Genomic DNA, 15,909 nt, shown 5'->3' on the forward strand with positions numbered 1-15,909 from the left:
AGTTTATTTTCCCTTCAGCAGCTGCTGTAAGCTGTGACTTTTCATTAATTAGAGACCGTTTTCCCTCTCCCCATAACATCTATTTTTCTTCCTGTATGTGCATTTCTATGCAAGTACTTGTGTTGGGGAGGTGTATGAGTGGGGGGGAGGGGAGGGGGGGTTAGAGTTTTAACTGCCAGAGTGATTATTTTTCATAATTGTTGACCTATTACTAGAGTCTCATTACTTTTAAAAGTAATAATTATTGTTTAGCACAGAAACCTGGCCCTTGCTTTCTGTCAACACCTTGGTCTGACAGTCAGGAAAATTGGGGAATTCTGCCTACTTTTTACAGTCTTCAACTTTTGTAATGGCTCTGAGAATAGTTTTATTTTCAACGCATTACCGCAGTGAGATCTAACAGAGGGTCACAGGAAAATTGTATATTCTCCCACACATTTTTAGAAGATGGTGCAGAATTTGGGAAGGTCTAAAATAAATTTCTTACAAATAAATCACAAAGTAAAATTATTCCAACAACCTAAAGATGTTAGTCAAACAAAATTAACAGTTGTCTAACTTATCTGTTTGTCAAAACAAAAACCTCAAAATAATTCACTTACGAGTTTGAGCTCTTGGCTAAACACGCATTATGAAAACAGGTGTGAGAATTTTTTTAACTGTGATAATGAATTATTTTTGTGAATTTTTTTGTCAACGTATTGGAGGTGTGGTATTATCCCTACACTAGGAATCCAGAACTTCAGACTAATACCCTTGGACATGAGCTTGATTCCCACCATGGCAAATGGTGAAATCTGAACTACAATAAACAGTTAGTCTAATGTCAGCCATGCAATACTGTTAAATGTTACAAATATATATTTGATTCCACTCGTTATTTAGGGAAGGGAATCTGGCCGACATGTGACTACAAACCCACAGCAATGTGGTTGACTCTATATAATTCAGGATGGAACATAAATGCTGGCCCAGGCAACAAAGCCCATGTCCTGTGACTGAATGGAAAGAAAATGTCTCAATCTTTATTCATACAACACGAAAAGGTGCAAAGTGTTTCGAGCCTGGGGCATTTGGAGTTCAATCTGGAGAAATGCAAGATATTTTAGATTAGATTACTTGCAGTGTGGAAACAGGCCCTTCGGCCCAACAAGTCCACACCGACCCGCCGAAGCGCAACCCACCCATACCCTTACATTTACCCCTTACCTAACACTACGGGCAATTTAGCATGGCCAATTCACCTGACCCGCACATCTTTGGACTGTGGGAGGAAACCGGAGCACCCGGAGGAAACCCATGCAGACACGGGGAGAACGTGCAAACTCCGCACAGTCAATTGCCTGAGTCGGGAATTGAACCCGGGTCTCAGGCGCTGTGAGGCAGCAGTGCTAACCACTGTGCCACCATGCCGCCCACAAAGTAAAATTATTCCAACAACCTAAAGATGTTAGTCAAACAAAATTAACAGTTGTCTAACTTATCTGTTTGTCAAAACAAAAACCTCAAAATAATTCACTTATGAGTTTGAGCTCTTGGCTAAACACGCATTATGAAAACAGGTGTGAGAATTTTTTTAACTGTGATAATGAATTATTTTTGTGAATTTTTTTGTCAACGTATTGGAGGTGTGGTATTATCCCTACACTAGGAATCCAGAACTTCAGACTAATACCCTTGGACATGAGCTTGATTCCCACCATGGCAAATGGTGAAATCTGAACTACAATAAACAGTTAGTCTAATGTCAGCCATGCAATACTGTTAAATGTTACAAATATATATTTGATTCCACTCGTTATTTAGGGAAGGGAATCTGGCCGACATGTGACTACAAACCCACAACAAGGGTAGTGCTTATATAATTAATGGGAAAGCTTTACATAGCGTTGTAGAACAGAAGTACCTCGGGGTTCAAGTACACAATTCTTTGAAGTTTGGGTCACATATAGACAGAGTAGTTAAAAAGGGGGTTTGGCATGCTTGCCTTCATTGCTCAGCCCTTTTAGTACAGAAATTGGAAAGTCATGTTGAGGTTGTATAGGACATTGTTGAGGCATCTTCTGGAATACTGTGTCCAGTTCTGGTCGCCCAATTATACGAAGGATATCATTAAGCTGAAGAGGGTTCAGAAGACATTTACTAAGATGTTACCGTGTATGGAAGGCTTGAACTTTAAAGAAAGGCTGGATAGGCTGAGGCTTTTTTTCACTGGAGCATACGAGGTTGAGAGATGAACTTATAGAAGTTTATAAAATAATGAAGGGGATAGATGGAGTCAATGGTAACTGTCTTTTCCCCAGGATGGGGCACATGTTTAAGGTGAGTGGAGAAAAATTTTTAAAAATACATGAGACATTTCTTTTTTTACACAGAGGGTAGTTTGTGTGTGCAATGAATTTCCTAAGGAAGTCATGGATGTGGGTACAGTTACAGCATTTAAAAAGCATTTGGATAGGTACATGAATAGAAACTTTTGGAGGGATATGGACCAGGAGCAAGCAGGTGGGATTAGTTTAGTTGGGATTATGTTCAACATGGACTGATTGGACCAAAGGGTCTGTTTCCATGCAGTATGGCTCTATGAATGTTAACATCCTCACTATTTGCCACACAATAATTTGGAATTATTGCAAATTTTGAAATTTTACACTATGTCCCAATATCCACGTAATTTTACTAAATCAAACAAAAAAAAGATCTGGCACTGATCCTTGAGAACACTACTGTCTACTTTCCTCCAATACAATAGCTGGTTTATAACAAAATGAAATCAATTGTATTTACATATACTGTAGTACTCTTACACCCTCAAGGTATTGTTCACAACTATCGCAGCATTTTTGAAGTATCATTTTGTATTGCAGGCAGGCTCATAAGCCACAACATCACATAAACCAGAATAAGATCAATGTCTAGTTAATTTATTGTGTAAGATGTTGATTGAGAAGTAAATGTTGACCAATTCATCAAATGTTAGCTTACTAGCTCTGCATTGGTCAGAATGCTTGATGAACTGCCCGACCTTTTTGCTAGAGCAGCATGGGCTGTATGGCAGTAGCCCTCAGTTTAAAAATTTATTTGTTTGTGTTATAATGTAATCTTTTCTCAAAATTGCAGTGGACAGAATACAAAAGGCCAAAGTAAAGTTTAGGATCCACAACTGTCTAACTCAAAGCAAGAATGCTATTTCTGAACCAATGTAGGCACCTATTAATACTAACAGAACATCATCATATTAGCCATGCTGATGCATTGTTAATTTGAAGTAGTAATGAGAGAAATAGAAAATAAAATGACATGAATACAAAACAAAAGATTGTTTCAAAAAAATTAAAAATGCTGAAAATACAGGACCACAATGCACTGTTCTTAGAGGAATGATCGGTTAATTATTAGGACAGAGAAATCTTCAACACACTGGAATAGAATACTCCCCATTTGCAGAATGAGTGCAACTCCCATCAAACTCAAGAAGCTTGACACCATCACATCCATAAACATCCACCAACATTACCAACATTCAGTAGCAGTAGTGTGTACCATCTACAACATGCACTGCAGAAATTTACCAACGATCTTCAGACAGCATCTTCCAAAGCCACAATTACTTCCATCTAGAAGAACAAGAGCAGCCAAATACATGGGAACACCACCAGATCCAAGTTCCCCATCAAGCCACTAACCACCTTGACTTGGAAATATATCGCCAATCCTTTGCTGTCACTGGGTCAAAATCCTGAATTCGCTCCCTAACAGCACTGTGAGTCAATCCACAGTAATGGAGTCCAATGGTTCAAGAGGTGGCTCACCACCATTTTCTCGACGGCAACTAGGGTTCAGCAATAAATGCCCGTCCAGCCAGTGATACTCAGACCCATGAGTTATTAAAAGAAAAGCACTGTAACTCATCCATCTTCTTTTTCTAGATGTTAAATGACCCATTGTGCATTTTCAGTATTTCTCTGCTATTATTTAAACTCTTCTGTGTTTTTCCTTTAAAAGTCTGAGTAAAAGTGGAGCATGTTGTAGTTCTACTCACTTGCTGAAGCGTAGTTTCACCGGGCAGCTGATTCGTCTGGTCCTTGAGGGTAAAGCTATGCCTTCCCTGTGCACTGCTGGTGGCACAACCCATTTTTTCTGAAACAGAAGAAACAGAACATCAACTTGATCTCAATTTTGTCAAACTTAAAGTCCTCCAGAAATGCATTTTTCAACAACTTAAAAACTCACAGCAACTAACATCCATCATGTCTTCACCCAAATGGCAGTTATTAATGCTACCATTAATGACCCCCTACTTGTATGACCCTTTTCTCTCCCATGCTCTATTCTCACTGCCATTATTTACTGATTTGCTGCCCGTCCCCTTTTATGATTGTAATCCTCTCTGCATCCCAGGAATCTGCCTCCAGTTCCCATGCTTAGTTCCCCAACTACCCTTCCACAGCACTGGACATTTCTTAACTCTTCTTGACTTTTAGTGCACTCCCAGCCTAACTGTGACCAACTTATTGAGCAACGTAGCTGAAAGATGTGTTGCTGGAAAAGCGCAGCAGGTCAAGCAGCATCCAAGGAGCAGGACAATCGACGTTTTGAGCATAAGCCCTTCTTCAGGAATAAGGAAGGTGTGCGAAGCAGGCTAAGATAAAAGGTAGGGAGGAGGGACTTGGGGGAGGGGCATTGGGAATGCGATAGGTGGAAGGAGGTTAAGGTGAGCGTGATAGGCCGGAGAGGGGTTGGGGGTCCTTCGCCTCCTCCATCGCCAGACGACGCGAAGCGCAACACGACGCCTGGAGGAAGAGCGCCTCATCTTCCGCTAGGAACCCTCCAACCACAAGGGATGAATGCAGATTTCTCCAGCTTTCTCATTTCTCCTCCCCCCACCTTATCTCAGTCCCAACCCTCGGACTCAGCACCACCTTCTTGACCTGCAATCTTCTTCTCGACCTCTTTGCCCCCACCCCTTCTCCAGCCTATCACCGTCACCTTAACCTCCTTCCATCTATCGCATTCCCAATGCCCCTCCCCCAAGTCCCTCCTCCCTACCTTTTATCTTAGCCTGCTTGGCACACCTTCTTCATTCCTGAAGAAGAGCTTATGCCCAAAACATCGATTCTCCTGCTCCTTGGATGCTGCCTGACCTGCTGCGCTTTTCCAGCAATACATTTTTCAGCTCTGATCTCCAGCATCTGCAGTCCTCACTTTCTCCTTTTTGAGCAACTTAATCAGACATCCTTGAACAATGAATGACCAAACTTATATCTGTAAAACTTCCTAAGTGTGTTTACATGATTCCCCAGCACTGGACCCAGAGGGCTGACCGTGACCCCACTGTCCTGAAATGAAGAGATATCGGCACCCTGACTGTCACCATCCTGACTACACCCAAGCCCCTTGACCCACTGCTCCAGAACACCCTGACTGGAGGCTGTGTCCCCACACTTGATTAAGGACATGGCCAATTGGTTGTAACACATGCAGTGGATTAAAATGCAAGATGCTGTAGCAGTACTGCGAGCCTTAAAGCTTTGGCTGAGGGGAAAAGCTCATGCAGGGATGCCATGAGTATTCAGGTGGATGCAAAATGAGTGAACATTCAGAACACAAGCAAGCAGCCTTGAGATGCAGTCTGATCCAGGTGGTGAGATGGCTACCTGCCCCGTGTGCAAAGAGTCCTTGCAGCAGCATTACAAAGAGATGCTAATGCATTCTAAAGTGTAGCATTAAAGTGCAGATGCACACTGTAAGTAGATCAAAGTGGATGGTTGAGAAGAGGCTGGAACATGTTGAATGCCAATTTTGGTATATACGACATTCATGTAGCTGCTGCCCAAACATGCCAAGAGGCATTGATGCCATGTGTCCAAGATGGAGGTCCAAAGGAAGAAGTAGTGAACTAGAGTTTCCAGTTTCCATGACTTATATATCAGAAATTGGTGGCACGCAGCCCTGGAAAGATTCCACCCACAGACTTCCTGACATTGTAGAAATCTCATTAATTTATAATTTCTTCAACACGATATGCATATATATTATCTTATGTATGTTAACAGTTGACATAGAATTCTTGAATTTCTATCCATTTGGGACACTAGCTTGCAGTCGAGTGCAGACACAAAGCCAGGCAGCTTGTCAACTTTTGATACCCCTGAGAACAGCTGTAGTGAAATAACATACATTGAATGGTCTTCCTCATCTGGATGTAAAGATACTAGTGAGAGTGGGTCATGTCTCTTTGTAGCTAGTTGATGTTCATGTATCCTGGTGGCTAGTTTTCTGCCTGTTTGTCCAATGTAGTGTTTGTTACAGTTCTTGCAAGGTATTTTGATACATGAATATTAACTAGCCACAGAAAGACATGACCCACTCTCACCATTATCCTTACATGCAGATAAGGAAGGACACCACTTCACCTGGGATAACACATCCATCCTAGAACAAGGATGAGAATTCCTAGAAGCATGGCATTTCAACCAGAACTCTAACAACAAGCACATTGAATTGGATCCCATTTACCACCTCCTGAGAAAAATAACAGGAAATGATGTCACCACAGGAACTGACATCACCAACCCAAAGAAACCTAAACACATAATAAAAAGCAGGCCAGTGCTTCATCCGGAGGCTCACTGATGACGTTACCTAGTATGGCGACGAAACGTCTGAAAAATAATCCTTCCAGCTCAGCGAGCAAACCTCCATCCGGAACCTCAATTTAAGCTACAAATCTTCTCAAAACTCATTAGCATATTATACTCTCCTGGTCTCATATTAAATTTATGCTATGATAGCGCTAAAAATGAACTGTACGTTTTCAACTTTCATCATCTTATTTTAATACATATGACTTCTCATGGGCTAAGATGGTTTAAAAAAGTGAAAAACACTTACTTAAAATGACTGTAATGATAACCTGTCCACAGGTAATGCAACATCATGGAGCTCTCAATAAATAAGAATCAGCCTATATTGAAATTAACATTTTATCAAATTAACTAAATGTAGTCACTTAGATGTGTATCTCTTGTTTGAGTCACATCTTTCTTGAATGTTCACATAATGCAATGTAAGTCTAGCCTATTGTTTATCCAGTTGGAAGAAACAAGGAAGTCAGATACAGGAATACACACAGGAATGGTATTTTGGGAACTATTTTTGGGCACAGCAGAAAAAAAAGACGATAGATTTACAACATCAGAAGTGGAAGGTTTGTTCTCTTTGTCTCTCCCTGTTTATCTCCCAGCCTCTTGGTAAATAGAAACATCCATTGAATGAGAACTCAAAGTTGTCTTTGAAATTTTGCCACTGCAGAGAATATGTCATCATTTAAACAACTGTAATCTCAAGTTAATACTGACACTCCTCTTTTTAAACTTCATACCTGTGTTTGTAAGCATGTTTGATGTTGTATTGTATTGTTGCTCCAGGATTAATAAGCAATAATATTTATCTTTCTTTCACTAAAGAAAACATTGCAACTGACTCCTTCATTTTAAAACTACCAAATTTCTTTTTAATTAAATATGATGCATGCTAAAAGTCATAAAAAAATCTTTATTTAAGCAAACTGAAGGGTGTTTAAAAGAGGGGAGCTGATTTTCAATCCTCCACACCTGGTTTTAACAGCAATTATTGCAATTTAAAAATGAGCACAATTCACACAAAAAAACCTATCTGCTTCATCAGAGTTCTGAGTTCATTCAGATTTGAGCACTATAAACATAGAAAACATGCAGGAGGATGCCATTCAGCCCTTCGAGCCTATACCACCATTCAATATGATCATGGTAGATAATGCGATCTCAGTAACCCATTCCCACTTTCTCTCCATATCCCTTGATCCCTTTGGCTGCAATGGCCACATCCAGCTTCCTGTGGGAGAGAATTCCACAGGTTGACAACTGAGTGAAGAAATACTTCCTCATCTCAGTCCCGAATGGCTTACTGTTTATTCTTAGACTGTGACCCCTAGTTGTGGGCTTCCTCAACATCGGGAACATTCTTCCCACATCTAGCCTGTCCAGTCCCATCAGGATTTTATATGTTTCTATGAGATACCTCCTCATTCTTCTAAATTCCAGCAAGTACAAGTCCAGTCAATCCAATCTTTCCTCATATGTCAGTCCTGCCATCCTGGAAATGGATCTGGTGAACCTTTGCTAAATTCCCTCAACAGCAAGAATGTCCTTCCACACTACTCAAGATGTGGCCTCTCCAAGGCCCTGTATAACTGCAGCAAGACATCCTTACTCTGATACTCAAATCCTCTCACTATGCAGGCCAGTATGCCATTAACTTTCTTCACCACCTGCTGCACCTGCAAACCAACCTTCAGCAATTGTTCTACCATGACACCCAGGTCTTGTTGCATCTTTTCCTAAACTGCTGCCATTGATAATAATCTGCCTTCCTGTTTTTGTGATCAAAGTGGATAACCTCATATTAATCCACATTATATTGCATTTTCCCACTAGCCAGTCTGTCCGAGTCACCCGGCAACTTCTTATCATCCTCCTCACAGCACATGCTGCCACCCAGCTTAGTGTCATCTGCAAATTAGGAGATACTGCATTCAATTCCTTCGTCCAAATCATTAATGTATATTGTGATCAGCTGGGGTCCCAGCACTGAGCCCTGCAGCACCCCACTCACCACTTCCTGCCACTCTAAAAAGGACACATCTATTCCAACACTCTGCTTCCCTTCTGCCAACCAGCTCTCTATCCAAAAGCATGACCATTTGACACCAAATTGATTAAAATATATATGCTTTTTTGGAGATTCATTGAATAGTAAATGTCACTCCATGCATCCAAATAAAAGTAAAACTAAGTCCATAATACAGCATTTGTTAAAGTATATGATACATAACCAATAATAATGTCACTGTTTGCTGCACTTCTGTTTATACTCACTTGGTCATACATAACTTGAGTAATGCAAATAGACAAATGGACAAGCTTATCATTTTGCACACATCAGGACAAAATCTTAAGAATACCAAGGGAATCTCAAAGGGAACAACCATTTGTGTGGCATGGGAAGAAGGTGCTGATTAATTGACAAATGGAGTGTGTTTGACAGAGGCATTTCCTTGGAAAATGCACTAAGGAAACAGTTAACTGTCATTGTTTAATTTTAAATTCAATACTCTGATTGATCAACGATTTGCCATGAGGAACATACCAGCAAATGGCTGTCCCTCAAGCTTTGTTTACATGAAGATATGTTTTTCTGTTCACAAAAAAAAAGGCTCTGGCTGTAATTATAAGTAGTATCTAGCATATGCTGGTGTGCCCATACTGTGAGACCAACTGATGATCTAAATTTGTTGCTAATGTAATTCTTCAGCAGATACCAGGATAACAGCATCCTGTTAGAGGAGAATACCACCCGTGTTGATCGTGTATCGTAGCAGTGTGAAATAGCTAGCTTATTGCGGGTGAAGTTAGCATTTAACCAAGATGTTACTATGCAGTGTATTATTCTCCCCTAATAGGTCATTGTTGTCAAACCAAAAAGATATGCAGCCTGCCATACAAATTAATAATGCGGTATATGATTTCAGTACCAGTATGATCACAGATCATATTGAACAAGGTATTTACCAACACAGTTAAAACAATAAACAATGGGAGAAAACATTTCACATCAGATGGGCAATTGTATTATTGATTTGTTTATTCAATGCAATTTAAATTTTGAGATACCAATTGCCCAGACCATTTCCAAATTCAGAATTATGAGGTGTGTGGCTCTAGACCTTCTGCGCAGCATTTCTCCCTTTTAAACTCTAAAATTTACACATAAAAACAGATCATTGTATAGACATTTGTTCACTTCTACACTTTTTAAATTGTTTTTGGCATTTTGATTCCAACTAAACAGCATTCACTCAGTTGATAAACAACAAGGTAAAGCAGCATTGCCTGCACAGAGGATTCACATATCCTAATCCAAATGATGTCATTAATTGTGTATTTCTGAAAATTGATCATATCATCAAAATATGAACAGCCTTCTCAACTGAACCAAGTCCTTGAAATTCAATAATTTACTCAATTCACAATTCCTTATATTCAGAAATGTGCCTTGTGTTTGTCACAAAGTCCTCACTGCTTTCTTTCACTAAAATGGTTTTCTTCCATAGTGGTAAAAATCCAACTACTGACCTAAAAATCTCACCATTTAAAGTACATCAACTCTGAGTATTTTTTCAGAAGTGATATCAATTTTAAAAAATGATTCAAATACCTCCTGGTCTTTGATTGAATTTCCGTAAGCCTACTTAGTAATGATGCCTTAAACCCTGCAGTTGTGAAGTGGCTTTCTCACAGCACATTGTAAATCTAAGTAAACCACATTACTGAGACATTTGTCTCAATAAATTACTACTTGGTTCAAATTTAAATCATAAAACAAGCTGGCTGGAAAACTGATATTAAAGGCAGGTTTCCTGTTTTGTTTAAATGCTGCACTTGTGTCTTTAAAAAGCTCACTTTGCTCTTTACAATGGTATTTGAACTGCCTACCCTTCCTAGAAAAAAACTTTCCATTTAAGTAACTGCATTTTTACAATACCAGATAACAAAAATTCCTAAAAACAACATTGTTAGATTAATTTTTGAATTGTAATTAGTTGATTGGTTTTCTCATTGTGTGGGGTCTAGGGAAGTAACTTTCAGTTGGACAATGATTCAAGAGAAATTTATTTTCAAGAAAATGTAAATAAAAGGATTCAGAGTGCCATACATCCAAAACATAAGTAGAACATACTAGAAATGTTTACTGAATCAACCAGTATCTAAAAGAGAACAATAGGTAAAACTTCAGGCACAACGTTTCATATGAAAACAAGAGGACTTGAATTATAGTTTCTGATCTGGATAAATCCAATTTTACAGCAGAAAATGGTGTCTCTTCAGTGGACGTTATGAAGAATGTCTTAAAGGTGTCTTCATTCAGCAGGCAACCTTTTTTTAATAAAGGTTGCTCATTCTAATAATATCCTTAGAAATCTTTCTTCTTAAGAAAGCAATGGCTCGTGAAAACAAATCACCCTGGTCAAGAAGTAAACATTCATCTCATCAAGTTAGCTCTTTCCAAGATCACACATAATTTACCCCATCATGTCCTATCTATTGAATCTGTTTAAGGTTATTTAATTATTCTCTAAACCACAAAAAAACCCAATAAAAATAAGCACATTAGCTCCATCACGATTCACGTTAGCTTTAACCTGAAAAGGTCTCACTCTCTCTTGTCTAGTGCTGTGAAATACATACATTCATATCTGATTTTTCTTCATATTATAAACATACCATTGACAGACCCTTCACCATCTAAATAGTGCAGCAAAATACTGCATTTAAAATGCCAAGGCATAACAGGACCAAGCACAGGTAAATGGGCTTCGTAAAGTTTGGTATTGGTTGGTTGGCATAGACATGGCTGGCTGCAGGACCTGTTTTTGTGCTACATGACTCTACGACTAATGATTGGAACATGCAGGGAATTTTACAGAAGTGCCAATACCAAAAATCAAAGAACTCAAATGTTTGTTAAAAGCAAACACCTTGGGATGTAAACCCATTAATGCAAAGCTCAAAACGGGTTCAGTGAAAAAAACGATAAATTTTATAAACCAACATATTGCTAAGTTTGCAAAGTATTTATCAATAATTTTCATTACAAGAAACAAAAGGTGAGTACAATATGAAATTCAGTTTAATATATTTGACAAGTGTGGTAAAGACAATGAAGAGGAAAAGAAGTGACTGAAAAATAACTTTCCTGAATCTATCAAAGCCATTTTCCAATGTCATAGAATGGGCAACATTGAATATACTATGGCCATGCCATTGGAGAAAATGGAAAGGAAAATTAGACATGATAATCTGGTTAATTCATTATCATTACTTTATACACATTTCTCCTCCTTGAGTTCACTGCTTGAAGGTAGGTCTAACTCACAGCAGCAAATCCTCCACTACTGAAGGCAGGTATTGAATCCACTCTAGCCAGAATGGGGATTGAACCCTGTGGAGTTAGCACCAACCTGAATCACACTGGTCATCTATGACACTTTCTGTTGCCTGGCTAACCAGGCGCTTGATCCTGCTCTGATAGCTTGTCATCATAATTTATAAGGATTTGGAATTTGATATTCAAACTGTTTGGCTGCGTTATGAACAAATCTGCCTTGCCCTTATATCCTGGAATAGTCTTAAACACACATTCTGGCTCAGAGGCAAAGAAACGAGATCTCCTTTTTACGCCATTGCCTAATGGTAAATTAAGTTATAATTAGATTTAACGAAGAAGAAATCATTTGAAGTCTTTAAAATGAAGCTAATCTTTATGTTTCTGTGAGATTCCAATAAACTTGAGATTATGTAATTAGGTCACATTGAAATATGTACCAAATTAACATTTATATCCATGCGATTTCCTTCACAACCTCAAGTCTCAAAACACATCATAGCCAAAGTAGTGTTGCAATGCAGTAAAATGCAGTGACTAATTTCCATATAAAAGAATCCATAAGTAACAATGAGATAAATAACTGGATAATCAGTTTTCTTGGTATTGTTTGTGAGATACATGTTATCCAAGACAAGAGAAGAATTCCCCTGCCCTTATTCAAATAGTGCTGGAAGAAAGCAAAGTGGGCCATGTTTTAACCTAGTGACTGGAAGTTAGTACTTTCTAAACTGCAGCACTCCCTCAGTACTATACTGAAATGTCTGGATTATATCTTCAGATTCTGGTGTGCATACAAATCTATATTCTACGAACCCAAGGCTGAAGCTAACGCCAAAATACAAGATATTCTCACTTAAAGTTTTGATGGCTTTGTGATTATTTTACTGATGTAAAACATGCCTTAAATATCCAACATGTGAGAAGAATCCAGAAGAACATTCCACATCTGAAACTCACCATCCATTTTATTAATAAAAGCCCTTGCATTGAGGCCCAGATTGAAACCTGAAATAGGTGTAGGTCCTTTGTATATTTAAAGAATACACATCTGACCATGAAATGCGCTCTTAATATTGCACTGAAATGTCGGCTCAGATTGTTTGCCTCTCTTTCTGGTGAAGAGGTTTCAGCCTACAACCTTTTGATTCAACATCGCTTTCACTGAATCAAGGTTGTCATCTATATGTTCTTATTTTCTTTTTAAAGACATTTTAAAATTAAAACTACTCAAATTGCTTCATGTTAATACTTGATTGTCAAACAATATGATCGTACAAATAATGAAAGGAAACTTGTGGAGAACTCTGAAAAGATATTAAAATCTCCATAAAAATTAGAATGCTCCCCATATTTAAAAAAAGATATAATGTATGTAAAGAATGTGTCTTAGTTTATTGTTCACCAAACACAAATTTACTTCAGCAAAATTATAAAAGAGGAGAAGGTCAGGATGATACGTTCAGCATCAAGATTCTATGTGTAAAAAGTTTAGTAGACAACAGAGTTAAGTGAGATTCATTCTTTGCAGGTGCCATAGAAGTAGCGTATATCAATCAAACAATCAAAGCCAAGACAGACTGATCGTTTCTAAAGATCTAAATCATGTACACAAGCTGAGAGCGTAATTAGTGGAATTGGAATTGGGCTGTATGTAAGTGGAAGAGAATTTCAAAGAAGAAAAACTGCATTTATTACAAATGGAGTAAGATATTTATTTATTTTAAAAACTGTCATGTGAAATATACTTTGGCAGGTACAAATGAAAGGTATTATGGAAATATTTTGTACGGTGTGAGAGGATAGACCATATTCAGTGGCTAAAAGATCAAAAATTCCTTTGGGTGCTCACACTGCTGCTATCTCAGAGATTTTCAGGTAGAAGCTTGGTATTTAAGAACCAATCATTGGAATTTAATAAAGTACTAAATCCACGTGGAAATAAGATACATATTCAATGTTTACCTTTCAAAATTTTATGTTATAACTTTACAAATAAGACAATTAAATAATTTATACCACTGCAACCCGGAGAATGAAAACAGCATTGCGCACCCAAAATATGGGGTCAACTGGAGGCTAATTTGTGAACAATCAAAAATGCGACAGATATCAATGGCACATGCAAAGTTTAACAGATAAATAGGTTAAATTAAATTTTAAAAACAGGATCCAACAAATACTTCTACTAGTCTGTAAATGTCATTGAGTGCTGGTTGTGCATCTGAACATCTGATTTGCACTCCAGTTTGTGTCAGTAAGATATTCGGTTATGAAATATACTAGTTACATTAAAGCACTATAGAAAAACTTTTGAAAAATATTTTTGCACTAGCAAAAACACAAGAGAGGTCTCCTCATAATACATGCAGGGATGGCCTTTTATGAGAATTGAGTGATCAAATTATTTTTCAACGAAGGATAGATTAATCTTAAAGGATAGATTCATTATAAATACAGTCGGAAGAATTTTCATTTGCATCACATAATAAATAACTTCAGGCACATCCAAATACCAGAGATCGAAGGAAGGAAACAAGCTATTTTACAACTAGTTAGTAAAACAGTACCAACATTAGCAGTACATTTGATATTATGGAATACATCATACATTTTCCATACTTATTTTCCATTTCACTTACCTTTTCAAATTCCTCTTTTTCCCTTTTATCCAGAGTATCAATTTTAAACACACCTAATTTCTTTCAAATTCTGAAGCATTTAACATCAGGAAGAAAATCTTCCTATGCACCAGCTCTTCCTGACAGACTAGAATGCTTGCATATGACGGTTAGTTCTTGTCCATGTCAGAATTTCGCACAATAGCTGAGTCCTCCCTCAAATGAAGAGGTTAAGAGACATTTATCTATGATTTTAACCCAGTTCACCAGTTGAGGTACAATGTATGTAATCTTGTCTTGCACCATAGACCTGGACTCCCAAGATCCCACGTCTGGGTAAATGTCACAACGAATGTGTTGTTTTATTTGGTTTGATCTGAAACTGGCTGCAACCTGATAGCATTTAAAACAAATGTGACAAACTATTTAGGAACGTGCTTCCTGCTGTGAAACATATAGCATGAGTCTTGAAGGTTGGTGGTGGCAGAACAATTGCAAATAAAATCTACAGTACTTAGAGTCCAAGATCTTTCCATAGTAACCATTAATGGGGAAAAAAAGAACTGATAAGCTCACTGATGATCATATCACTCATATGTTTGACGGATCATTTGGAGATGATAAGCTATGTTGCGATGTATATGAGGAGAAATTGATAAACAATCATGTCTTTAAACAACCCAGCCAGTTTAAAGTAATTTCCCTGGTCCCAGCAAGCAAATTTAATTTTACATCATAAATAAAAGCAAAACACTGCTAATGTTAGAAAACTGAAAAAGGCTTAGAAACTCAATGGGTCTGGCAGCATTTGTGGTGAGAGAAATGAAGTTACAAATGGAGAGTCCTTTAAGGTTTTGAAGAAGAGCTACATCAGACTTAATACACTAACTCTGGTTGACAGAATTACTGTTTTGAGTGTGATATGGCTTTTCATGGTCATTAGATGCCTCATTGCATTTTATATTTTTTGTAGACAATGTGGTAGTATAAGGAATGCAGGAGCTATTTTGTGTATCATAAACTCACACAAACTGCAATCTGATAGTGACCAGATAATCTGTTTTGTGATGCTGATTGTGAGATAAATACTGGCTAGGACCCAAGAACAACTTTTCTGCACTTCATCAAAATAATGCTTTAAAATCTTACGCAACCACCAAAGAATTCAAAAGAGAATTAAATATTGGGAGTTGGTGATGTCGTAGCAATGTCACTTGGCTCAAAATGCAGTTCACCTACTCTCTTGAAACAGTATTTTGCGACCCAAAAGAGCAGATGGTGAAATTTAGAATTACAACTTAAT

General features: G+C 38.0%; 1 protein-coding gene across 1 annotated transcript in view; it reads right to left on the bottom strand.

The window, feature by feature from the left end:
- Nucleotides 1-15,909, bottom strand: part of LOC132806709 (tyrosine-protein kinase Blk-like) — a 111,161-nt gene that overhangs the window by 72,531 nt on the left and 22,721 nt on the right. The window contains exon 2 of the mRNA XM_060821265.1: nt 4,043-4,140. Coding sequence (XP_060677248.1) covers nt 4,043-4,140 — 98 coding nt within the window. The remainder of the gene's footprint in view (nt 1-4,042; nt 4,141-15,909) is intronic.

This window comes from Hemiscyllium ocellatum, chromosome 3 (genome assembly GCF_020745735.1).
Source record: "Hemiscyllium ocellatum isolate sHemOce1 chromosome 3, sHemOce1.pat.X.cur, whole genome shotgun sequence".
NCBI classification, from domain to species: domain Eukaryota; kingdom Metazoa; phylum Chordata; class Chondrichthyes; order Orectolobiformes; family Hemiscylliidae; genus Hemiscyllium; species Hemiscyllium ocellatum.